At 36.8% G+C, this 25,830-nt stretch overlaps 2 protein-coding genes across 2 annotated transcripts; both read left to right on the top strand.

Annotated features, from left to right (window-relative positions):
* Positions 1–8,217: 8,217 nt before the first annotated feature.
* Positions 8,218–15,399, top strand: LOC132191455 (calcium-transporting ATPase 4, endoplasmic reticulum-type). Its single transcript, XM_059606472.2, has 8 exons — positions 8,218–9,935; positions 10,107–10,179; positions 10,314–10,435; positions 11,660–11,941; positions 12,044–12,421; positions 12,840–12,949; positions 14,229–14,457; positions 14,586–15,399. Exons 1-8 carry the CDS (start codon positions 8,526–8,528, stop codon positions 15,165–15,167), a joined length of 3,186 nt encoding a protein of 1,061 aa, XP_059462455.2. The 5' UTR covers positions 8,218–8,525; the 3' UTR covers positions 15,168–15,399.
* Positions 15,400–18,440: 3,041 nt separating this feature from the next.
* LOC132162587 (ABC transporter G family member 20-like) lies at positions 18,441–20,875 on the top strand. The gene has a single exon (XM_059572847.2). The coding sequence runs from the start codon at positions 18,647–18,649 to the stop codon at positions 20,852–20,854; it is 2,208 nt and encodes a 735-aa protein (XP_059428830.2). The 5' UTR covers positions 18,441–18,646; the 3' UTR covers positions 20,855–20,875.
* Positions 20,876–25,830: the final 4,955 nt, after the last annotated feature.

Raw genomic sequence — 25,830 nt, 5'->3', positions numbered from 1 at the left:
ATTTTCCTCACCCAAACAAAACCTTCATTGTTTCAATGGCGTTATTATATTTTTAGCTTAATCCAACCACATCAATTATAAACATCACAGGATTCAAATCAAGACACACAAGAAATGTGCGCATCAGGTTAGAAAACCATGCTATCAACTATTTTTATTTCACAATTATTTTATAACGCTAACCTGATAATTCAATTGTTAGTTTAAACTAATCATTGAATCAGTATTTATTGTTAAGAAAAAAATAATAATTAAGAGTTAGTTGGGACTATCGTGTCAGCATTATAAAATAGGTGTGAGATAAAATATGATTTTTAGTATTACTCTATTTTTATTAATTTCTTAATTTTATTATGAAATTTTTATTTTCATTTAATATTTTATTTTTATAACTAGTTATGACTATTTTTATTTAAGGTTTGTAGTTGAGGGCATGTTTGGGTGTGCATTTGAGTGACTTAAAAGTGCGTTTAACACTCAAAAAATCTGTTTGAAGAAAAATGTATCCGTTTGGTAAAAAAGATTGAAACTGTTTTTAAAAGTCCAAAAAGCTCAAAAATTGACAAAATGCACTTTTGACATAATTTTTTTAAAAAATATTTTTTTGACTTAAAAGTTCTATTTCTTAAACGCAATCTCAAACATGCTCTAAAAGTGTTTAGAGTTTAATCCGCTCAAAATAATCATTTAGAAGCCTGATCCCCTCGAAGTGGTCAATTTATCTCTTACCTCCTTTCTATTTTCTAATATTCAAATGTCACCTATGTTTGCTCTAGCCACCAAGGACGAAACATATAAATCAAGGGGGGCCCTTGGTTTTCAAATTTTATCTTAAAACTCTTTAATTAACTTAAATATATACATATTTTTAGATTTAAAAATTAAACTTAATCTCTCATTCATACTTTAGTTCGTTGGAACGAGGATTTTCAGTTCCGTCCCGGGCCCATCCCAAGTGACCCACCAGGAAAAACAAAATGGTCCAGGTCTTTGCAGCCTGACAGGGAGGAAACGAATGAAACATCATGGTTCCCATCATAATCAGCCTTGTTTTAGTCAACCCAACAACTCCCATTATATGAATATGAACCTTATCCTCTTTGTGCAAATAATTCACGTTGGTAATTCCAATCTCAGCAGTTTTGTGGACCCACAAAGTTAGCACAGAATGTCAAGGTCCAGCTCCACCTACAAAATCCTTCAAAGTATGCTAGGAATTCAATTAGAGAATAATTAATTAATTATTAATTTCAGGATTAGGTGCGTGTGCGTTTCCTGGTAGCTTCCTCGGACATCACAAATTAATAAATAATTAATTAATTAATTGAAGAGCTACTTTTACACGGAAGGTGCCGTACATAAAAGGCGGACTCTACAAGAACCAACTTGCGCGACAAGAAAAACCAATTTTATAAAATTCTTATTAAACAAGTTTTCCTTTTCTTTTTTTTCTTTTTTTCTTTTTCCTTTCTCCTGTAGTCATTTTCAAATTTTCTTTTTCTTTTTTATTTAAAAAAAAAAAAATTCATTTCCTTTTACTTTTCCTCGGGAGTATCCCATAATTGAGAATGGACTGAAAAATAAAGTCACTATTTTGGGAATCGAATTTTTTTAAAAAAAATTGGGTAATTATTTTTTGCTTTAATGAATTACAGCCTTTGATATTTTTTTCACTATGAACTACTAATTATAATATCCGATTTTATCAAATTATAATTCTATAACAAAAAGTCCAATTTTGTCAGTTAAAAAATTTAAAATTAATAATTAATAATCATATGCAAATTATGTGTTATTTTAATTTTTTTTTCTTTTACTTTTACTTTCATTTTAAATTATTTTTATATTTTAAATTATAATTTAAAAAAGTATAAGCGTAATTTTTTCGGCCCAAAGAAGGCGAATCACTTTAGATAAAAATAAGAGTAAGGATGGAATGCTCTTAGTCGCCAGCATATTTGGTGAGGGTTTTTTCAATAAAAGTCAGATAATAATGACTGCTCAGTGGACTTCCAAGATACAATGCACTGTGATAATGACTGCTCAGTGGACCTACATCTCGCAACGTATCAAATTACGTGTTCAATGAACTAAATTTATTTGCCGTACTTCACATACATATATTTTTTCTTCTGTACTTGTTATATAATGTGTATTTGGATTCATTCTCGTTAAATGAACCAGAGGATCTAATTCCTTATAATATATGCCGTTGAAGTTTAAGTTAATAGAAAAATAATGATTTAATTAATATTGTAGTATGACGGAAATAATTTGAACTTAAAATATTTATTTTTATATTATGTTAAATTATTATTTATCATAAAAATATAAGCAAATTGTAAAAATAAATAAACTTAATTATTTAATTAATATTTAAGGTATTGCATCAGCTGCAACGTATTTTATATGTAGTGACAATGAGAGAAAATAGTGTTTTAGGGCTATTGTTGGGTAGTCGAACCTTTCTCTTTTACCACAATGCTGATTTGGCTACCCCAAAGAATGGTACAAGGGTGGTTCAACTACTCTCTAAGATTGGCAATCAAACACTTTTTTTTTTTCCTTTTTTTTTTTTCTTTTATTATTATTACTATTATTATTTAAAAGCATAAACTAAGATCCTCTCCATTTTATTTAAACTAAATAATATCCGGTTAATTATATTAAAGTTGTATTTTTGTCATTTCAAAAAGTAAAAAGACAAAATACCCATTCAATATAATTAACTAAATAGTACGAGGATCTTGTCCCTAAAAGCATGCACAACCGCTTTTCCTTGATTTTATCTAAATTTAAGGAATAAAACTATTTTTTTTTCTTTATTAAAATACATTGTGCAATAGTTTTCCTTATTTTTTTATTTAACGTTAAAATATTATTTTTTTTACAAAATACAAGTTTTCAAGGTTTGTACAAAATCTCCGCACAATCTCTGACTTTTTGCTGTTTTTAGATTTTTTCTATACTTAAAGAAAGAAAGAAGTTATAAGAAGCTGTTGTGATATGACACGCAGAATAGTAAAAAATGAATAATGCGCTTTTGTAAATAGTTTTTAAAATTACTATTAAATTAAAATTAAAATTAAATAATAATTTATCTCAAATTTAATAATATTTTCAAAGTTATTTATGAATGTAGAAAAATAAATATAAAAAAGTAATAGCGTAAATAACATTATATATATATATATATAGTACCACCATGTGCAACACTGTAACTAAATCCTACAAATCCTGGGTTGGTTACTTGGTTCAGCAGTTTTGTTCCCTGAGTGAAGAGGCTGGAAGCATCTTGGAAGTTCACGGGAGTCCTTGAATGCAACGGTCAACCTGCTCCGAGTTTCTTTCTGTTCCATCAGACGTTGGCGGGGAACATTTCCAGTTTTCGATGGTGGAGAGATTCCTTTTCCATTTTTGTCAAAAGCATTCGAGTGCGTGCCACCCAAGGTCCCAAACCTTGGCCCCACGCTTCACTTTGCATGGATTGGGAAAAATTCAGTTACGGCCGTATAGGGGATTTGCGCTCAAAGTATGTAAACTTCAGGGAAACCTCCGGAACATACATAATTATTACTTTGATGTAGATGGGAATCGGGTATGGATTTCGATCGTATTGGATATAAAATTATAAAAAATGTTAAGATATATATATATTATTTTTTTATATTTGACCAATCTCTTCTTATATATCAACTATTAGATTTGTAAATTTACGTGAACTTTACATAAATTAATGGTAGACCCCACAATCTAATAGGTGGTCTATTGAAATTTGTTATTGATGTCTAGTATTTCTCTAAAATATTTATGTTGATCATAATTTGATTTATTCAATTAATTAGGTCAAGTCCGTAATCCTAACTCTCTAGGTTTTTTTTTTTTTTTTTTTTTTTTTTTTTTTTTTTCAAAACGAATTATCTCTTTATTGATATAACAATCAAATGAGGCAAAATGCTTTGTACAATGCTAAAGATACAATTTAAAATCTTTACAACTCAAACATTATCGATGACATACGAGGGTTTTTGTAAGACAATATCTACGAAAAATCATTGTCCCAATCAATTTAAGATCTACAACAAATTAAGACAAATCACATCTCTATCTGCTGCCACGTCATTGATTCCCTAGCTTTAGCCTTTTTTTTTTTTTTTTTTTCTTTTCAAATTTCTGCCACTAATGCTTTATCAATTGCAATCCTCTTTGTTGCTTCTACTATAGTGAAAATTATTCTTTATGCCTGATAACTCATCCGTCATCGGTGTATGGTTTACTCACATAAAATAAACCATAAGAAAACAAAAGACCGACTGAAAATTAATTCCGTTATTCTTAAGGGTTCGTGAAAACAAAACTTAAGAAAACGAATAAAATTTCACTTCATAGATCAATACTAAAAGCAAATCTAGAAAGAATACATTCTTATTTAAAAACAATTAAAATACAATAACAAAAACCCAACACACCCTCACGCATTCCACGAGCTACTACCGGCCAGCCACGCACAGCTAGAATGCACCCCGAGGACCATTGACACACACGCCTTGGTTGATCTACAATGGAGTTGGGAAAAATGAGGAAGAAGGGGAAGGAGAAAGGGGGCGAGGAGAAGGGAGTCGTAAATCATAATTCCCTCTCCCCCCACCCTAATCCTCTACTTTTGTATATGATTAATGTTGAATTTGCAGATCATATAAAAAATTATCAATCATTATGTCGCATATCGGGTTCGGGTAGTGTTGATGCTTAGTATAAGACTATATATGTTAACCCTAACCCTACCCATTTAATTAAATGAGTCATACTCGTAAATTATAACTCTTTAATTTTGTGTTGAGTTCACAGTACGTGTTAAAAATTGCTAACTCTAATTCTACGTATAAAAGGATTGTGATTTAGTCTTAAGATACTGTACAGATGCAATATATTTTGTTTTGACAATTAATTACATTATAACTAATTCTTTGGCGGCCGAGGTGATTTAGCAATCTCAACGTTGTTCGAATAAAATATGTTGCATAGGATGCAATACCCAAGTTATTTTTCCGTTTGTTTCGTACTAAAAAAGTCATTTGCCCCCTCTCGCCCCCACTCTACAGTTGGGTCAAGTGTAGCATCTAAGCTTGCGTGTCCGCACTAACTTGGAAAGCTTATCATTTTGTGACCATAATTAATTAATTAATTAATAGGTCTAATAATTTTATCTCTTTTGTTGGTTACATATGAGCAAAGCTTTATTAAATGGGTGTCCTTTGGCTTTACGAAATGCCTTATCAAATGTTTGGAAGAGTAATTAGAAAAGATAATGGAAAAGCAATCAAGAATTCCACATAGAATTAGAATATGGGGTTTGCTCTTTTTCCTTGAAGTTTCACTTCTGACAAATCGCCCACTGAAATGCCTTTTTGTACGTGTTGGCTTAAGATTCCACTTTGAGCCAACCACTTTGTGTGTCCTCCAAGTTGGCCATGGTCTCCAAGGGGAGTCGTTGTTTAAGACTGGGAAACAACAAAAAAGTAATGGTCTTGTTCTTAGTCAAGCAACGGAAAGGGTCATGGGAATTTACTTTTCCTTTTACTAGAAGAGCCTCTCGAAGTGCCCAACAAGCTTGAATTTTGAATCATTTGGCATTTTGGTCTTATTTATGTATTTGTTGGATCAGAATTCTTTATACTGTTTAAGTCGTTTTTAGGCATGAAACGCTTAAAAAATGATACATATTTAAAAAGTGGCATGTTATAGTTGAAAATTGAGAAAATTTTCACCAGGTTCTTATTATCTATATTGTGAATAAAAACTGCTTTTCGACTTTACGAAGAAAAAACATCTTTGCAAAGTAAAGAATAAGCATTTTCTTTATGGTTGTCTCGATAAGATGCCATCTTTTTCATGCGTCATTTTTAAGCGTTTTGATGTCTAAAAACAACTTAAATTTCGTAATTTGATAAATTGTAGAGGATCCTAATTCATTTTAACTAACTGTATGAGAACGCTCTTAAATCTCATAATCTCGACTCCTATGGTGCAATTATGTTTAGTTTTGTGTTCTTTTTCATTTCAAGTACAATTTTATAATCTAATGCTTCTTAGAGCCTTATTTATTTCAGAATGTTGGATAATTAAATGATATTTTGAAATTAAGTATGATTTAAGCATATATATTTACCGCAATTATGTGTTATAAATTTTTTTTTAATGGAAATTTTTTTATTATGATTCATTAATTTGGGCATTTTTTAAATTTCTTATTTACCATGATTAGTGGTAAATAAGTTGAGCCGGCCCGCATATGTAAAATACTTAATGAAACAAAGTATAACTCTCTACTTTAGTTATTGTCTTTCTTATATACTCTCAAACTACTTCTCTATTATCTTCTCTACTTGCTTTAAAATATTACTTTTCACTCATTTTTATATTATATCACGTTTTCGTTAAAAAGAGAAGCCACAAACAACTAAAAAGTAACATAGAGAGGTGGAGTTTTAATTCAGGATCATTATTCTAATATCATATTAAATTATTAATTATTTTAAAAATTTAAACGGATAAAAATTATAAATTTAATTATTCAATTAATGCTATTATAATATTGCCATGCTGAAAGTGAAATACAATCATGTCATATCATAGCTAAACGCAACTAAAAAAAACATATCTTGTCACACATTTGGTGAGTACTCTACGGGTGAATGTATTATGTATTGAACCAGATTATTATTAATTTTTTTAAACCAAAACAAACTTTTTATAATATATTTGACCAAGTATGGATCGTCCTTTATTTTTTTATTTTTTTATTTTTATTTTTTTATATCTTTCATTAAAAAGGTTTTCATAAGAGAGTAAATGAAAACCACTAAGCTGATCATCATACAAAGTTTATATAATTAGAGAAAACTTATCTTGATAACACCCCTTTAACAGCCCTTAATCAATAACCAACATATAAGCAAAAACATAAAAAGTGCACAAAAATAAGTTGGACCAAAATACACTAGATTTGAGGGTGATAAAATCATTAAAAGGTTAACCTTTCACCTCTAAGTTTTAGTTTTGAATCAAAAAACGAGTTTTAAGGCATTATAAACGAGTTTTTTGGCATTAGAAACGGGTTTTGAGATATTAAAAAACGGGTTTTGAAACATTAGAAATATGTTTTAATGTATTAGAAATAGGTTTTGAGGCATTAGAAAGCCAATTTTGGGACAGTAAAAACGGGTTTTGAGGGGGGTCACGGCTGGCGGGGTTTGAGGCGTTCACCGCCGGCCAGACCCATGGGTTCGGCTAGACCCATGGCATGGGTCTTGCCAACTATGAGTTTTTTTTGTCCTATGAATTGGTGTGATTGTTCTCACTTTTATTTTTTACATTTTTCTTAAATTGATAATGTGTCATATAATAATTGGAGGCTGCGAAATGGGTGTTATCACGATAGACCTGATAGTAGGGGCTCTCAATTAATTATCATTCTATTAACTCTCACCCAAACTATGATAACCATTTTTAAGATATGTTTTTTGAGTTTTGGTTGAATTTTTTTTTTTGATATGAGATAAAAATAAAAATTAGTTTATATTTGATTTTTTTTTTTTGAATTATAAATCTTATCTTCATTGTAGATAGATAGAAATTCTTATACGAAACATATTTAGGATTTCCATTTATTTTACTAATAAATGAAAAGAGTTGCAAAAATCGTTAACAAAAAAGAATCGGAAACAAGGGAGAAATAAGATTTGGGTGGAGTTGGTGTATATGTCCTTTTATTTACACTAACGACGATCTACCGAGTTGGACGTTCGAGATTGACGTGAGTTTTGCGTTTGAAATTGTTCCTGTCCATTAAATTACAATCTCTGATGACGTCAACTGATTGGACGTTCGAGATTGACCCGTATTTTGCGACGTATATCAGGAAATAAATGTTGACTAAAGCAAAAAAGAAAAAGAAAAAAGAACCGAACCAACCCACGAATACGACATCTAGCGAATAGGAAGTGAGAAAAAAAGTTCCTGTCAATAGAAAGACGCCACATCATCCAGTATAAACCTCCCCTATGCCGCCGGGCGTCGCATCTAACCACGTCAGCGACTAATATGGAAGGTACGGCGAAGTTTCCGTAAAAAGTATATCTTAATCCTCAGTTAATGCTTCTAATCTCCTATTTAAATGCAAATAGACCAACGGAGAGGTAGAGAGAGTTTGTGGAAGTAAAGTGGAGAAAACAAGTACAATCCCTCGAATCTAAAGGATCTGATTGCGTTGATTCCTTTTTTTATTTTTTTTACTGTTCATGCTTTTTTTCTCTCACCGATCTTTCTAGAGAGACAAACAGTTGTTAAGGACTGTTTAGAAACCGCTTCCGAGCTTGGTGATCTGGAAGAATCAAAGACCTTCTATAACTTACTCCGTGAAATATGTTTTACCTTTAAATTTGTCGGTTACGGATTCGTATGAATAGATCTAGAAGGTTTATTAGATTTTCTAGAAAAAATTGTCGTGGAGGTGGCTGATTTCTATGGGGATGGGAGGCCAAGGCTACGGTAACGGAGGAGTTGTGAGCCCTAGACGCTCCGAGCGGAAAGTGTTCCCGGCCTGGGCTAAAGAAATTCCGGAATGCGAGAAACAGTACAAAGTGAGCAGGGTATCTGGGCTGCGATCCAGCGATGTGGAGAGACTGCGCATGATCTACGGCTACAACGATCTGGAGAAGCACGAGGGGCAGTCGATTTGGTCTCTGGTTCTCGAACAGTTCAACGACACGCTGGTTCGAATCCTGCTCGCTGCGGCGGTGGTTTCCTTTGTTCTCGCCTGGTACGATGGTCAGAAGGGCGGGGACACGATCACGGCCTTCGTGGAGCCTCTGGTGATATTCCTGATCCTGATTGTGAACGCAATTGTTGGAGTTTGGCAGGAAAGCAATGCCGAGAAGGCACTCGAAGCGCTTAAGGAGATTCAATCCGAGCACGCCACCGTTATTCGCGACGGCGAGAAGATTCACAATTTGCCTGCTAGGGAACTCTTGCCCGGCGATGTCGTTGAGCTCAGGGTTGGGGATACGGTACCCGCCGACATGCGCGTCTTGCAATTGATTAGCTCGACGTTGAGGGTTGAGCAGGGGTCACTGACTGGAGAGAGTGAAGCGGTGAACAAGACCCATAAGGCGGTTCCGGAGGACACTGATATCCAGGGGAAACGGTGTATGGTTTTCGCTGGGACGACGGTGGTGAATGGGCATTGCTTTTGCTTGGTTACGCAGACGGGTATGGAGACGGAGATTGGGAAGGTGCATGACCAAATTCAGGAGGCGTCGCAGAGCGGCGAGGATACGCCGTTGAAGAAGAAGCTGAACCAGTTTGGTGAGACGCTAACGCTGATAATCGGATTGATTTGCGCGGTGGTTTGGCTCATCAATGTGAAGTACTTTCTGACTTGGGAGTATGTGAATGGGTGGCCTAGGAATTTCAGGTTTTCTTTCGAGAAGTGCACGTATTACTTTGAGATTGCTGTGGCATTGGCCGTGGCTGCTATTCCCGAAGGTTTACCGGCGGTTATTACGACGTGCTTGGCGCTTGGTACGCGCGAGATGGCTAAGAAGAATGCCCTTGTGCGAAAGCTGCCGAGCGTTGAAACTCTGGGTTGTACGACTGTGATTTGTTCGGATAAAACCGGTACTTTGACTACCAACCAGATGGCAGTGGCGAAGCTTGTGGCGATGGGGAGTACTGCTGATGGGCTACGAACCTTCAAGGTTGATGGGACTACTTTCAATCCATTTGATGGTAAAATACAAGATTGGCTAACCAGTGGTATGGATGCCAATCTTCAAATGATAGCAAAGATAGCTGCTGTCTGCAATGATGCCGGCATTTCTCAGTCAGAGCAAAAGTATGTATCCAACGGAATGCCTACTGAGGCAGCTCTAAAGGTGAGACCCTTATGTTTTGATTTTCTCTATTCACTTTTGTTTGTTATTGTTCCCCAAAGTTTTTGCACATCGAGTTACTGTATCCTTTTGTGTTGATATGCGCCTGCTCTGCAAAATCAAGTAAAATTGTTGTTGATATCCCCACTTGCATCTGTCCTCTGTGCGTTTCAGGTTTTAGTTGAGAAGATGGGCCACCCTGATGTATTTCAAAATGAAAGGTCAACGACTGGGAGTGATTTACTACGTAAGTTGGAACTGGAAAACTCTCTTGATTTTCACACCCTGCACCCCCAAGAAAAGAAAAAGTTTGAACCTAGTTATCGTGATCGGCTGCCTTCTTTTTCTTTTCTTAATTTTTCTTAATTTATGATTATTTAGGTTGCTGCCGACTGTGGAATGAATATGAACATCGTATTGCAACTCTTGAGTTTGATCGTGATAGGAAGTCCATGGGTGTTATTGTGAACTCACGTTCGGGGAAGAAGTCATTGCTAGTGAAGGTACTTTCTGTGTGTGTGTGTGTGTGTGTGTGTGTGTGTGAGTAAATGGTGGTTTATCATATTGAACATGTAATTCGATGGTGTGGAAGCCCTCAGTGTGCTGTGATTGTTAGAACTAATTAAACATTAAGAGGAAGATTTTGCAAAGAGCCAAAGTGTCAGGTGCAGAAGATTTCTATATAATTTTTAAACTGCCACTGATGGGAAAGCGATAAGAAGCCTGAAAGCCATTCTAACACAAGATACGATGATAGGAATGGAATTGGATCAGAAATAGACAGACAGTGGAAATGAATTATATTACTTGATTGACATTGACAGATGTGTACCGCGCGGAACAAGCAATATGCCAGAATCTTGAGTGGTTTTTGTATGAATTTATAGTGGGGCGGGTATGGTAGAACTAATGACCTTTAAGAGGAGGATTTTGAGGAAGATGCATACAAGTTGTATGTTGAGGATACTGATTTTTCCTTTCTCTTAACTGCAGCTAATATAATAGTGATACAACAGAAGTTAACGTTGAGAATGGGGATAATGTTTTGCCTTCTTAATTGGAGGTGTCTGATGTGAAAGATATCCTTGGAAATCTTCTAATGAATTTAATGGCTCAGTTAAACTTAATTGCAGTCATGCCTTCTTGTATTGTCAAAGCATAAAAGTGTAAATTACAAACCATAGTTAAAGGATTGTTGTATATTAGACGGATGTGCTTGGTAGAATAAATGACTGGAAAAAAGGTAGGACTTTGCGAAATATATGACAAGTAGGATGTTCACAACAGTTATTTGTACCTACACTCTTAAATGCAACAGTTCTTTCTGTAGGTAACCTAAGTTTTTTTCCCAGTTATAAGGAACAGATTCAATAATCAGAGGTATATAAGGTGCTAGTTTTCAAGGATCCCTTCATGGATTTTGTGGTTCAATTAAACTTGTCTACACAATTGCAATGACATGCCTTCGGGTATAATCAAGTGCTTTTGATTGTTTTCTACGTTTAGTTGGAAAATAAAAATTTAAACAGAGAGAAGCTCCTGTGGCTTTTCTGCCTTATATATATATATTCTGCAAAGAAAGCTGCTTGTTTCATGTTGCCAAATTTAGACAATAATGTTTAACACAGGCAATTACTTTGCATTTTTCCTTACCATTATGTAGTTGTTTTCTCTTTGTCAATTGACAATGTTTTAGAATTCTAATATGAAGCGCTAAATTGTGGCAGGGCGCTGTAGAAAATGTATTAGAGAGGTGCACTAAGATTCAGTTGCTTGATGGTTCTGTTTTACAACTGGATCAGAATACAAGGAAACTCATATTAGAAGCTCTTCAAAAGATGTCGACTAGTGCACTACGCTGTCTCAGTTTTGCATACAAAGATGATCTCCATGAGTTTGAGACGTATGACGGTAATGAGGATCATCCAGCTCATGCGCTTTTACTTAATCCATCCAATTATTCATCAATTGAGAGTAACCTCACTTTTGTTGGCTTGGCTGGCCTGAGGGTAAGTCATGACATTGCTAAATTCCACATTTTTTACCCATTCCATCTCTTTATATTCTTTAATGACCTAACTTTGTATGATCATTTTTCCAACTCTTCATAGGACCCTCCTAGGGAAGAGGTTTACCAAGCAATCAAGGACTGCAGAGCAGCTGGGATCCGTGTTATGGTTATTACAGGAGATAATAAGAATACAGCAGAAGCAATATGTCGTGAAATAGGTGTATTTGGACCTAAGGAAGACATAAGTTCAAAAAGCATAACAGGAAAAGAGTTTATGGATCTGCATGATCCGAAGTCCCATCTACAACAAAGTGGCGGGCTTCTGTTTTCTAGGGCTGAACCAGGGCACAAGCAAGAGATTGTGAGGTTGCTTAAAGAGGATGGAGAGGTGGTTGCCATGACTGGTGATGGAGTGAATGATGCACCTGCCTTGAAACTCGCTGATATTGGGATTGCAATGGGCATTGCTGGAACAGAGGTATCGTTTCTTTTCCTTTAGGAAAGAATTTTCTCATATCTGCATTTTGAGGTACATGTCATGTCAAGTTAGATCTAAATGAAAGACATAATCAGCTGGGAAGGGGACTAATTAAAAGAAATCCTCTTGGGAGAAGAGCACAAGTATTAATTCTTGAATTACAGTGAAGCAAGAGATGATGTGCTTATAAAAAACTGGATATTATTCTTTTAGTTGGATAGACAGTAATGAGATGCATTTGACAGACTCAAAATGGTGGGTAACGTATAACAGAATTTATGTTGCGTATGCACTAGTAGTTGGAATAAGGGGGTATGAATTCGTACCATTGTTGACTCCAATTTTAATGCCAATACTTTGTTCCCTGGTTAAAGCCATTTTTGTATTTCAACCATTGTTTATATTTCATCTCTTTCAGGTTGCAAAAGAAGCTTCCGACATGGTGTTGGCAGATGATAATTTCAGTACAATTGTTGCTGCTGTTGGTGAAGGCAGAGCTATCTACAACAACATGAAGGCTTTTATCAGGTTGGTTCTTCTGTTTTCTTGTTTGTTTACCAATCCAAGAAATAAAAACAAAAAGCTCTTCAAAGGATGTGCGTTTAAAGATGAGTGAAAGTTATTTCCATTTTGTGGCCTGTGTATTGATATGAAATAAGCCTAAATGATAGAAGTAGGTTTTGATGGACTGCTGAGCAGGTTGAATGACATTTTAGCCATGTTAAAGTAAATGAATGCTTACAAAAGAATTATAAATTGATGAATTGAATTGTTGTCTTTGCTTGACATTTTCAACTTTTGGTTTATAGTCATGTATGATGTATTTGTTTTGGTTGTTAATAGATACTCAGTATCGAACTTGATTCAGTAACAAAATATGTAGGCTGGGCTTTGCTTAAATTCATCAAACCCAAGCCTACTCTGAAATTTGATTGGGAGCTTATCCCAGGCCAGGCCTATTTTTCCTGGTTCTAGCCTCATCTCCTTCAGGTTGGGATGGCTGGGCTGCCAGCTCATGGCTACCTTTATGTGGCATAGTTAGTTTGTTTGGTGGGAGTATGGCAACACCAGTATACTCCTTCACAGTGATTCCGTATTATTTCACATTGATCTTTTGGGCTCAAATGGTACTTCTTCCATAAGAATGGGGTGGAGGGTGAGGTTGGGTTTGTGACCTACTGACTCCATGTGTATCTGACCAATAAGAAAATAGAATTGTTTAACAGGGAGTGATTATGATAAAATGTATACTGTGTATTGTCCTCTTTGAAATTATCAGATATTTCCACCCTTAGGCTTAGTATCCTTTCTAACGTTGGGGCTCTCATGTATACGTCCTATGTATGTTAGCCTTCTCATTGATGTGGATTATTATAGTTTAAATGACTTTTAATACACATAGGGAACTGCCACTTCTAATTCAGTGTGTGCTGCATCTTTAGCTTGTGGTAAAGAAACGGGGGTTTGTGATTTTATAATGTATTGCCATCACGAGGCACTCATTTTCCAAAAAGTTGGTTATGGAAAAATGAATACTATGATCTGCCTTAGTTGTAACTGCAATTTATGCTTGATGATGTTTACTAAATCTGTTTGTAATCACTTAACAGAAGTCAAGTTGTATAACTAACCCTAGCACACCCAAGATCAGTGGGAATTTGAAAGGCACTTTCTGTTGAATTTAATATGTAAAACTTGGATTTCTCGTTTCATTAAATTGACTAGTATCTTGCCCACTTAATTTAGATACTTCTTACATGCTAACAGATGACAATATGTATTTTTGTGGTTCCAACCCTATTTTCAGGTACATGATTTCCTCCAATATGGGTGAGGTTGCCTCTATCTTTCTAACAGCAGCCTTAGGTATTCCAGAAGGCCTGATACCTGTCCAGCTTCTATGGGTCAATCTTGTCACCGATGGACCACCTGCAACTGCTTTGGGATTCAATCCTCCAGATAAGGACATAATGAAGAAGCCACCTCGGAGAAGCGATGACTCACTAATCAATGCTTGGATTTTATTCCGCTATCTGGTATTTTTCCTTTTTCTTGTGTTCCAAACTTATGTCTCGGATTTTTTATTTTCACGCTCTCTACTGATAACACTCAGAATTTTACTTGAATCTGTAATTTATCCACTTAACTTTTTTTTGCCACTCAGGTCATTGGGCTGTATGTTGGAATGGCAACAGTTGGTATATTTATCATTTGGTATACTCATGGTTCCTTCCTGGGCATCGACCTCAGTGGAGATGGTCACACCCTGGTCTCATACTCCCAACTTTCCAACTGGGGGCAGTGCTCATCTTGGAAGAACTTTACTGCTGCACCCTTCACAGCCGGAACTCAGGTCTTCTCTTTTGATAACCCTTGTGATTATTTCCAGGATGGTAAGGTGAAAGCCATGACTCTCTCACTCTCTGTGTTGGTTGCCATTGAAATGTTCAACTCCCTCAATGCCCTTTCTGAGGACGGAAGCCTCTTAACAATGCCCCCATGGGTCAACCCTTGGCTCCTTTTGGCCATGTCTGTCTCATTTGGCCTGCACTTCTTGATCCTCTACGTGCCTTTCCTAGCACGAGTATTCGGCATCGTGCCCCTCAGCTTCAACGAGTGGCTCTTGGTTTTGGCGGTTGCATTGCCGGTGATTGTGATTGATGAGATTCTAAAGTTTGTAGGGAGATGCACAAGTGGGTCTCAAGCATCCAATACAAGAACTACAATAAAACCCAAGACAGAGTGAGAAAACTTGTTTGGTTCTTAAAACTGTGCCTCATTTCAATGCATTTGCAAAATATGTGTTCTTCTTGGTTTTTCCAACTGCCTCTCTACCATTCCTCTGTTCCCAAAAGAAAACGCATCTCCAAGAGGCATTGTTTGTACAGCTTGAAAGCTGTAACCCTCAACCCATTGTGCAAATGAGACATGGGCTGGCCCTGAAGAACTGCCTATAGTATTATACATCTTCCATTATACATTGGCTTGTTTAAAAATTTGGTTTGCTGTAGTGTGGAAATTTTTCTCATAACATTCCGACAAAGATCATTAACAATTTCTTACTGCAAGGTTTACTAAATCAATTTTAAGGTAGAACTAATAGTTTTCCAGAAATCTTGTGAGAAATTGAGTTAAAAGAGTTTTGAATGACGATGGTACCTGCTTGATGGCTAATTTTTTTCAACCTCTGTGATCAACCCCCATTAACGTGTCATTTGCTCACAAACCTGATGTACTTCCACCTTTCCAATTTGTTTTGGGCTGGAAAGAGAATACAAACGGAGTATCTTTTTACAATAGTGTTTTTGTTAAGAGCACTTTGGGGCCCTATAGAATTTTGAGAAATGCAGTACATAGAAGAGAAGAGCCACATACTCCCCATTTATGCATTTGGATAATAAGCTTTGTTCGAGAAGGATGAAGACAGACAACCAACGAAGCAACAAACTCCTCCATTGTTTAGGAAACGGTGGGCAAGACCCATTTGCCCCACGCAAGTCCATTTTGTCTGTGATGAGCTCAAATTTTCTCGTAATCGTATTTGCTTTTTGTTGGGTGGTTGTTGGGTGAGCTGGATTGACCCAGAATTTTTTACAAGAAAAATTTGTCCAGTGTCAAGCCCATTGGTCATCTTGTGAGTCAGCAGATCAAGGGGAGATAATATGATATAAATGTAAAAACTATTCTTTTATTTTGAGTAATTGTTATAAGTTTATTATATAGTTGGGATGATTTGATAGTAAAAATCAGCTATATATTATTTTTATTTTTTAGAAGTGTTGATCGAAGGACTGGTTTTCACTGCTACATTATCAAGTTGTATAGCAGTCGTATAACAATATACTAAATAATATTATTCTTTGTTTTAAGGAGTATTTTATGTTTGAGTACTGCTAAATACTACACGGTCCACACCACTATCCAACTATAATTGCTAGTCCACGGTTAAATTAGACATTGTTAAAAAAATATATATAAACGGTAGATTGACAATGCTACATCGTCATATAGTGAGATAGTTACTCAAGTTATTTGTCAACATATTTGTCTTGAAAAAAAAAAAAAAATGATAATACCTAACATTAATCAAAATAATTAGAACCCAAACAAACAAAGCCGTTAACTACCTTTGGGGTGGAAAAGTAAACAGTAAAAAATAAAAAATTGGTGGCAAAAGGTGATGAGGGCCAACTTAAAAGGTGGTTTTTCTTGCCTAGAAAGACCAACCGTGCAGCCGGTCCACAGTAGATAAACACTCGAGCAGTCGGTCCACAGCAGATGTAACACCCACACCTAACATAATTCCCATTCAATGAAGAAAACGATATTAGACGTGAAGAAGTATATGCTAAAACACAAATCAATCAAACAAACAAACAAATCCCTATACACAAGCGCACGCCATCTCCCGCATTGGTTTTCCTTCAAGAAACCAAGGCGTGTGAATATTAGATTAGGCGGCGTAGGTCACCTCCTCAGCTCTTCTACTACTAAAATAGTCAAATCCCAATTCACCACACATATTTTTAATCTAATTTATACTTAAATGTCTCCATTAGTTTCGACCTAAAATTCCTTTTTGTTGCCTACAAAATCATTTTTCAGCTCTTGGCTTGTACGAAAAATATTGATTGATGGCAGAAAATAGCCGACGACTTTTGGCAACTTTCGGCGGAGGTATGACCATTTGAGAAAGAGAGACTCAAACTCAAAAATTGGTTTGCGAAATTTAAAAACGGAAATAATTTTCTCAATAAAGATTATACTTTTTGTGAGAGAATTGTTCCAAAATTCAAGAAAACAATATCGCTATAAACGACTTTGGCAGTGAGATGAAGAGTTGTCCATAAAATGGTACTTGGTTCTTTGATTTTGACACTTACCAAGATCTCCATGCAGTGAGGGGATGGACATATACTTGTAATAGTAGGTTTTGTGAAAGATATTTAGTGAAGAAAATAAATAAATAGTAATAAAAATCCAATGGCGATTGTTTTCTTGCATGGAAGAAGGAAAAGGACCCACCTGCGTCGGTGTGGGACTCATTTCTGGGCAAAAATATCGCGCTTAATTGTCTATTTTATGAATGCGACGAAAGGCGGCCCTGGAGAAGGAGATGACAACAATCTTAAATGCTTAACAACGTGGAGGCGGGTCACCATTATATTAGCAAGACAAACACCCAAACAGGGACGATAGCAATTAGCAAGACAAACTTGCCATGTTAATTTGAGGGAATCTTTTTTTTATTTTTTATTTTTTTAAAGGAAATATAAGGATTTTATTGATTAAAGATCATGAGCATAAAGTTCTTACAGAAGAGAGTAGAGCATAAAGCTCTGCAAAAATCATAGCCATATGCTATGAGGTTATAAGGTCATAGGTACAAATAAAAATTCTTACAATTAGGTGTTGTCTATGACTTCAATCTTCCGTTAACCCATATACAAATGCAATTAAAGAGCAGATCTGCTTCGAGCAGATTAGATCTAAAAAATAGGTAGCCAAATTTCCTAACGAAATTTATTTAAACCGGCCATGAGAGATAACCTCTCATACCTAATTATCCAAGCCGTGAGGAATACCACTCACACCTAATTATTTCTCCTCACTCATGAGTGCAGATCTAAAGAGAAGAAACATCTTATTCAAAACAAAAAACACAAACAAACAACTAGCAAGCAATAGCAGTGGCTGTGGAGGAGCTGAACGACACAACACAGTGTAAGGTGGACGGACGCATAACGGAGAAACTGAAGTTGCTGATCTGGTCGGACAATACGTACGAACATAAAGAAAAAAAACAACAATAATTAGGGTATTTTTAAAATTTTGTTTGAAATCTAAAATCGAAATTTTTTGGTTACTCTTATGTCGTCAGGCAATAAATGAATATGAATGAAAAATGAGCTCAAAAAAATAATGTAACAAGATGAGATTAAAATTAAAAAAAAAAAATTGAAAAATGAATGAAAATAATACAATTTCATTCATTTAAGCTCTTAAACACCGTCTGTGTAGGTAGCAAAAACAAAAAAGCATGCAACTCGATCGATATCCTTCTCCCTCAAGCCTTGACCGGGCACAACGCCACAACTCCCCTCACCTACTATATACCATCACCATCACCAAACCTTTCTCTCTCTCTCATACTCTCTGTATAAATTCAGTTGCCTAAACCCCAACAACGTACAATTCACGACTGTCTCGTGTGCTGCTCCCAACATGTCGTCGGCAACACCGCCACCCTTCCCCGCCGACAGCAAATACACATTCTTCAACCACGTCGACAACACATTAATGGAGCCCAGAAATAATCCTCCTCAAAAACCCAAACCCCGCGTCTCTCCCACGCTCGGAGAGCTCTTGAAGCGAGTCGAAGATGCACAGTCTCCGGCTCACCGAGTCCTCGACGTCTCCTACGCCGGCAGCTCCGTGCCTCCCTCCTACCCTTTCGTTCTCTCCTTTAACAACCTCACCTACAGCGTCAAAATCGTCCAGAAGATGTCGTTGCCGTCCTGCTGTTCCCGAAACGACGACGCGTTTGACTCCATCGGCAACTTCAAGATTTTACTCAACGACATCTCGGGGGAGGCGAGGGAGGGCGAAATCATGGGGGTTCTCGGCGCCAGCGGGTCGGGTAAATCCACGCTCATCGACGCCCTCGCCGATCGGATTTCCAAAGAGAGCCTCAAAGGGAGCGTGACGTTAAACGGCGAGGTTCTGGAGTCGCGGCTTTTGAAATCCATCTCCGCTTACGTCATGCAAGACGACCTGCTTTTTCCCATGTTAACGGTGGAAGAGACGCTCATGTTCTCCGCCGAGTTCCGCCTCCCCCGCTCGCTCTCCAAGTCCAAAAAGAAAGCCAGAGTGCTGGCTCTCATAGACCAACTAGGCCTCCGAAACGCATCCCAGACCGTCATCGGCGACGAAGGCCACCGAGGGGTCTCCGGCGGAGAGCGGCGGCGCGTTTCAATCGGAATCGACATCATTCACGACCCGATTGTCTTGTTTCTCGACGAACCCACTTCCGGGCTCGACTCCACCAGCGCCTTCATGGTCGTGAAAGTCTTGCAAAGAATCGCGCAGAGCGGAAGCATCGTCGTCATGTCCATCCACCAGCCCAGCTACAGAATTCTCAGCGTCTTAGACCGCCTCATCTTCCTCTCCCACGGACAAACCGTGTACAGCGGCTCTCCGGCGGACTTGCCCCTCTTTTTCTCCGAATTCGGGCACCCGATACCCGAAAGCGAAAACCGAACCGAATTCGCCCTCGATCTAATTCGCGAGCTCGAAGAAAATCCCGAGGGAACCAAGAGCTTAGTCGAGTTCAACAAATCATGGCAAACAAAAATTAACAGCAATTTCCATAACCGCCCGAAGCTGCTTTCCCTCAAAGACGCCATAAGCGCCAGCATTTCCAGAGGAAAACTAGTCTCCGGCGCACCCAGCAGCGGCGGCAGCTCTACTCTCGCATCTTCGGTGCCGACATTTGCCAACCCATTCTGGATCGAAATCCTGGTGATAGCCAAACGCTCCATAACAAACTCCAAACGAATGCCCGAACTTTTCGGAATCCGTTTGGGCGCCGTGCTTGTGACGGGGATTATTTTAGCCACCATTTTCTGGCGCCTCGATAACTCCCCCAGAGGCGTCCAAGAGCGGTTGGGATTCTTCGCCTTTGCCATGTCAACCACCTTCTACACCTGCGCCGAAGCCATTCCGGTCTTCCTCCAAGAGCGATACATTTTCATGAGAGAAACCGGCTACAACGCTTACCGGCGATCCTCCTACGTTCTCTCCCATTCCCTCATGTCCATCCCGGCTCTAGTCTTCCTCTCCCTGACCTTCGCCGCCACCACCTTCTGGGCTGTCGGCCTTGCCGGCGGACTCTCCGGGTTCTTCTTCTTCTTCTTCACAATCCTCTCAGCCTTCTGGGCCGGCAGCTCCTTCGTAACTTTCCTCTCCGGCGTCGTCTCCCATGTCATGCTCGGCTACACCGTCGTCGTCGCCATCCTGGCCTACTTCCTCCTCTTCAGCGGCTTCTTCATCAGCAGAGACCGAATCCCGCTCTACTGGATTTGGTTCCACTATCTCTCTCTTGTGAAGTATCCGTACGAAGGGGTTCTCCAGAACGAGTTCTCCGACCCATTCAAGTGCTTCGTGAGGGGCGTGCAGATGTTCGACAACACGCCGCTTGGGATGGTGCCTGAGACGGTGAAGGTGGAGCTGCTGAAGAGCTTGAGCGGCACGCTGGGCGTGAACATCACGAGCTCCACGTGCGTGACCACTGGATTGGATATTCTGAAGCAGCAGGGGATCACTGATATCAGCAAGTGGAATTGCCTGTGGATTACTGTGGCATGGGGTTTCTTCTTTAGGGTTCTCTTTTATTTTTCCTTGTTGCTTGGAAGCAAGAATAAGAGGAGTTAATTACACTTAAATTAATTATTACTTTTCCTGTGTTTATTATTATTGTTACTATTTTTTTTTTTATTATTATTATTAATGTTGTGTGGGATCTGATCGTTCCTACTTGGCTTCAATGTCAAACTGTAATTGAGAATATATATATATTATATACCAACGTTCTTTGTTTATTATTATTATTATTTTTTTTGTTTCTCGTTTGTTTCGACGTAAGATTTTTTTGTGAACGAAATGATTATTTAGAAAAAAAAAATAAAATAAAAAAAAATAAAATAAATCTGCCTTTTTGGCTTGTATGACTAAATTAATTTTCTGTTAATAATTTGAATGGAAATTGATAAAATTAATTGATAATAACAATTCGACATTATAGTATAGTCACATGCATACGATAGTGTTTTGTCATATAACCAGCTCACTGAAATACTACACCCACGTGCTTTAATTTTATAAGGTTCAAATTAATCTCTAGTCAGCATCACGCCCAAAAAAAAAAAAAAAAAAATCATTGGATAATTTGGAAGATCCTCTTTTGGATAACAATCTCTCTAAAAAATTCTTTAATTATGTTGGCCAATATATATCAAGGGAATAGGATCCTCTCCTATCAATAATGGACTGGAGAATATTTAGTTCATGGTTGAAATTTCCTTTTAGAAATCGTAGAGCCACAAATAGGACACATGTCCTACTACAATATATATATATATATATATATATATATATATATTTCAAATTATAAAAAAACATTAATAAAAAAAATTAATAAAAATAATAATGGGTGGCTGGCCACCCCATCTTGGCCATAGGGGGTGGCCAGACCACCCCATTTTAGATGGGGGTGGCTTGAGAGCCAACCCAATGGCTAGCCAGGGGTGGCCGGACCACCCCATGGCCCAGCCACTCCCTAAACCCAAATTAAAAAAAAAAAAAAAAAAAAAAAAAAAAAGAACCCCTTAAGGGCCAAACGGTTTTTTTTTTTTTTTTTTTTTTTTGATCTGGCCCTTGGGGGTGGCCGGACCACCCCCAGCCCCATGTGGGGTGGCCAGACCACCCCACCCCTTAATTTTTTATAATTTTGTTTTATAATTTTTTTTTAAAAAAATATATAATATTTTATTATTATTTTTTATTAATAAGACAGATGTCCTATTTATGGCCTCATGATTTTTTTAAAGAGATTCTAATTATTAGCTGGATATCCTTCAGTCCATTTTGGACGAGAGAGGATCATGTTCTAATATCAAGATGACAATAGATTAAGAACTATTATATATATTTATATAAATATTCAATTTCGGGAAATACATTTGTTTGTGGATTTTGTTGTAAATGACTCTTATTGATTCATTGTCATGCCGTTAATGCATAAGAAGACATTTGCAATTTTGTTTCCTTATATCCTATCGCCCAACATTTGTAATGTCTTGTTCGTGTTTATCCAAGCATGATATATGTACAACCCCCTTTCCCCACTTTCTTTTTTGGTTGTTTTTTTTTTCAACTACAAAACTATCTCATATGACGCGTCAGATCCATTTCTATAATTAAAAACACATGTTCAGTAATTAAATTTAATTATTGACATTAGAAAAAGAAGAATGATATAGCCCCAACATGCCACATCATTTATCTAAGCCACGTATCTTTCACGTGTGGCCCATATACCCGCCATGTCAGCAAGGTAAACTAAGAAGAGAAACACAGTAGTATATATAGGTTTCAGATTCAGTCAGATGTTTTACCCAATGAATTATGAACCTCATGGCTTCTGGATCCAAAGGTTATGACTTGGGCGTGCAAGCTCCTGGAAGATGTTCTTTTTTTTCTTCTTCTTCTGTAAAATGGGAAAATCATCCACCGAACAATACAATATTGTCGCTCAAAATATCCTCTTTGTCTCGTGCTGTCGCTTATCCTTCTAACACATGGTTCATCATTCTACGTGTGAAAAGAAATCGGAGAATCAAGCATAAATTCTTTTCTTTTCTTTTCTTTTTTCATCTGTTCATACAGGAAAGACAATGAGGCCGGCCAAATGGGAATTGCATTAGATGCCAAATGGTATGAACCCATATCTGACAGTAATGAGGATAATTAAAGATGTAGCACATAGTGATAGAGTGATGCAGCGTGACTTAGTGAGTTGCAGTGAAGAATATCAATAGATAGCGGATAAATACTTCTAGAATCGCGTTCATGGTTGGCGATGACAACCATTCGGCCGAATGATTGCCGTTTGCTCCCTATGTATGCACATGCACATCGTTCTTGTCTGCAAAGCGGTTGCTCCTCCCTATTTATGGAAAGTAACTGAGATCTGATACCAACTGATGCAGCGTGACTTAGTGAGCTGCAGCGAAAAATATCAATAAGCAGCGGATAAATACTTCTAGATCTTGATTTTATCAATAATTTAAGAAATCTTCTTGACAAAAGCTAGATACTCTCTAGGTTTTGAAGGAAAAGAAAAAAGAACGCTCTGAGGTTTCTTATTCAACAAAATCAATAATCAACATAAATTGTTTTCTTTTGAGGCTATAAGCATATATTTATAGCCTAAAACTCTAAATCTAATAAAATATGACATAAATACTTCAAAACCCTAAACTAATAAAATAACGAAATAAAGACTTCCAAAATCCTAACCCTAATAAAATAACAACATAAAGTCGGTTTAAAAAATAAAACAAATTGACGGCTATACAATCTGCATCATAGAGCTAGAGACGTAGCTGCCTGTGGGTGGCTAGTTTATGCCATGGCCCTACTCGTTTGGAATTTTGGTCCCTAATTCTATATGACTTGCCGCTAAAACCCAACTGGCCACTCTCTCACTCTTACTTCCTTCTCTTTCTGTAGTTGCAAAGCAAAAAACAAAGAGAGAGGGATGAAGGAAAAGGCAGGGGTGCTCTGTTTTCCTCTTTCTTCTTCTACTCTGTTTTCTGCTTTCTTCTTTGACGCTGGAGTTGGCTCCCCTTTTATTTATTTATTTCTCTTTTTTTTTTTGTGATTGAGGCCACTCTTTTATTATCATGCCTAAGTAATATATATATGCAGAAAAAAAAAATTAATGTGTTTTTTTGAAAATCCTATTCCATTCTTCAAGTAATAGTTACTCATCTAATTTTTTAGAGAAATATGTATTCTTCTTCGCAGGAAAATATCTATTCTCTTAAAAATAGCTATTCTTAAGAACGGTGAGCAATTAAACAAAAGAATATATGTTCCTATAGAATAATCATTTCATTTTAGAAGTCTATTCTTTGTACTAAACGAGCTCTAAGTATAGGTTTCGGATTTATCACACTGTCTTCACACGTTTCTTCACCCAGGTTTAATTTTCAACTCAAACATCTATCAAAATGAAACTTAATGTTCTTTTAAATCCCAAAAATCATTTGTAATTGAATCTGTATTAAATTTTGCAACAATTTTTCTTTCATTGTACAACATCAAAGAATCAATAAGAAAATCATCTTCAATTGTTACTAAGCCTAGCTAGTTTAGACTTTTAATAACCAATTGGTTGTGTACTTTTTTTTGGTAAATACTTCAATCCATTAAAAAAAAGATGGGTTACAACCAAAAAAAAAAAAATGAAGTTCCTAGAGGGGTGGGCTCCCCAACAACAAACCCATAGTGAAAACAACAGCATGAAAATGGAAATGACAAAAAAAAAAAAAAAAATCAAACAAGAAATAGGAAATTGGTATTTTATCAACTCTTTTGGAGTCAATAATTTTTAGGTCCTTTATTCATTGAACAAAAGCCAAGGACTGTGCCGCATAAAGCCGTATAGGCAGCATACCAGAAGAGGGTAGGTGCAACCCTATCCACACTTCTATTAAGCTAAAACAACCCCTGTGAGGAGGCTGAGAAGGTGGATGCACTATTGATCCCAAAAACAGATCTGTCAACAATGAGTGACTCACTCCATAAACAAAGGTCTCCTCCACAAGATAAATCAACCAAATCCCGAGAGACCACAACCTAAAAACAACAAAAAGTAAAGAGAAATAGAAAATACAATAGAGAGAAAGCACACAAAACATCATCAGCAAGCTAGGGGTGGGCAGAGACGGAGGATGATAGGTCGTTTGGGGCGTGCAAACCAAGTGCCAGCTCGTGAAGGCCACATGCCGCCGCAAGGTGGCCAAAACTAGACACTGGTGATGTTGACAAGGAGTGGCGAGACTGGTGGGGGTGATGGAGAGGAGCAACCGAAAGTAGTGGTTGCGGTGGAGGACGGTGTCCGACTTGAGCAAGAGTTTTTTATGTTTCTTGATTCTTAGGATTATTATTATTTTGTACAAACTTAGTCCGGATGCAAATACAACAAAAACAATCATAATGCCTACCTATAGAAAGAATTGTTTTCTGCAACCCTATATAAAGCCTTCCTTTGCTCCATTTGTCACCAATTTAAAAAATAAAAATAACTAGTACATTTTACATTCTCTAATCGTCTTCAGTAACAACTATTTATTTTCTTAATGGAATAGTCATTCCGTATACCCTGAAGCGAGCCCACTTTATATATATGATATGGCAAGAATTTTTTGAAGTCTTATAAAAATATTTTTTTTATATATACTATAGCCGTTTAAGGCCCCTGCAAAGAAGTTTTTTTTTTGTTTAATGCAGAGTTGTTATACAATATAGTTGGCCACCTAAATCTGAAATTGTTAGAAGCCTTCGGTTGCCATTGTTGTAGCTATACAGCGTTCGATCTCTTCGTTATTGTTCAATTTGATCTCTTACTTTTTACAGTGCATAGATGCCGTGTTGCCCCTGCCATTGATATACATATGTTCCAAATGCGTCCATGTTCAACTATTACGAGCAAAGGATATGAACCCCAATAGGAAAAGCTCATATACGCAAACTATATATATATATGAGCTAATTTCTATGACAAATTCAAAGATGATTTTATAGACATGTATATATAGGTATGACTGTGACATGTGAATTAG

This window comes from Corylus avellana, chromosome 10, assembly GCF_965113065.1.
Source record: "Corylus avellana chromosome 10, dhCorAvel1.hap1.2, whole genome shotgun sequence".
NCBI lineage: Eukaryota > Viridiplantae > Streptophyta > Magnoliopsida > Fagales > Betulaceae > Corylus > Corylus avellana.
This window is presented reverse-complemented; position numbering and strand designations above follow the sequence as displayed.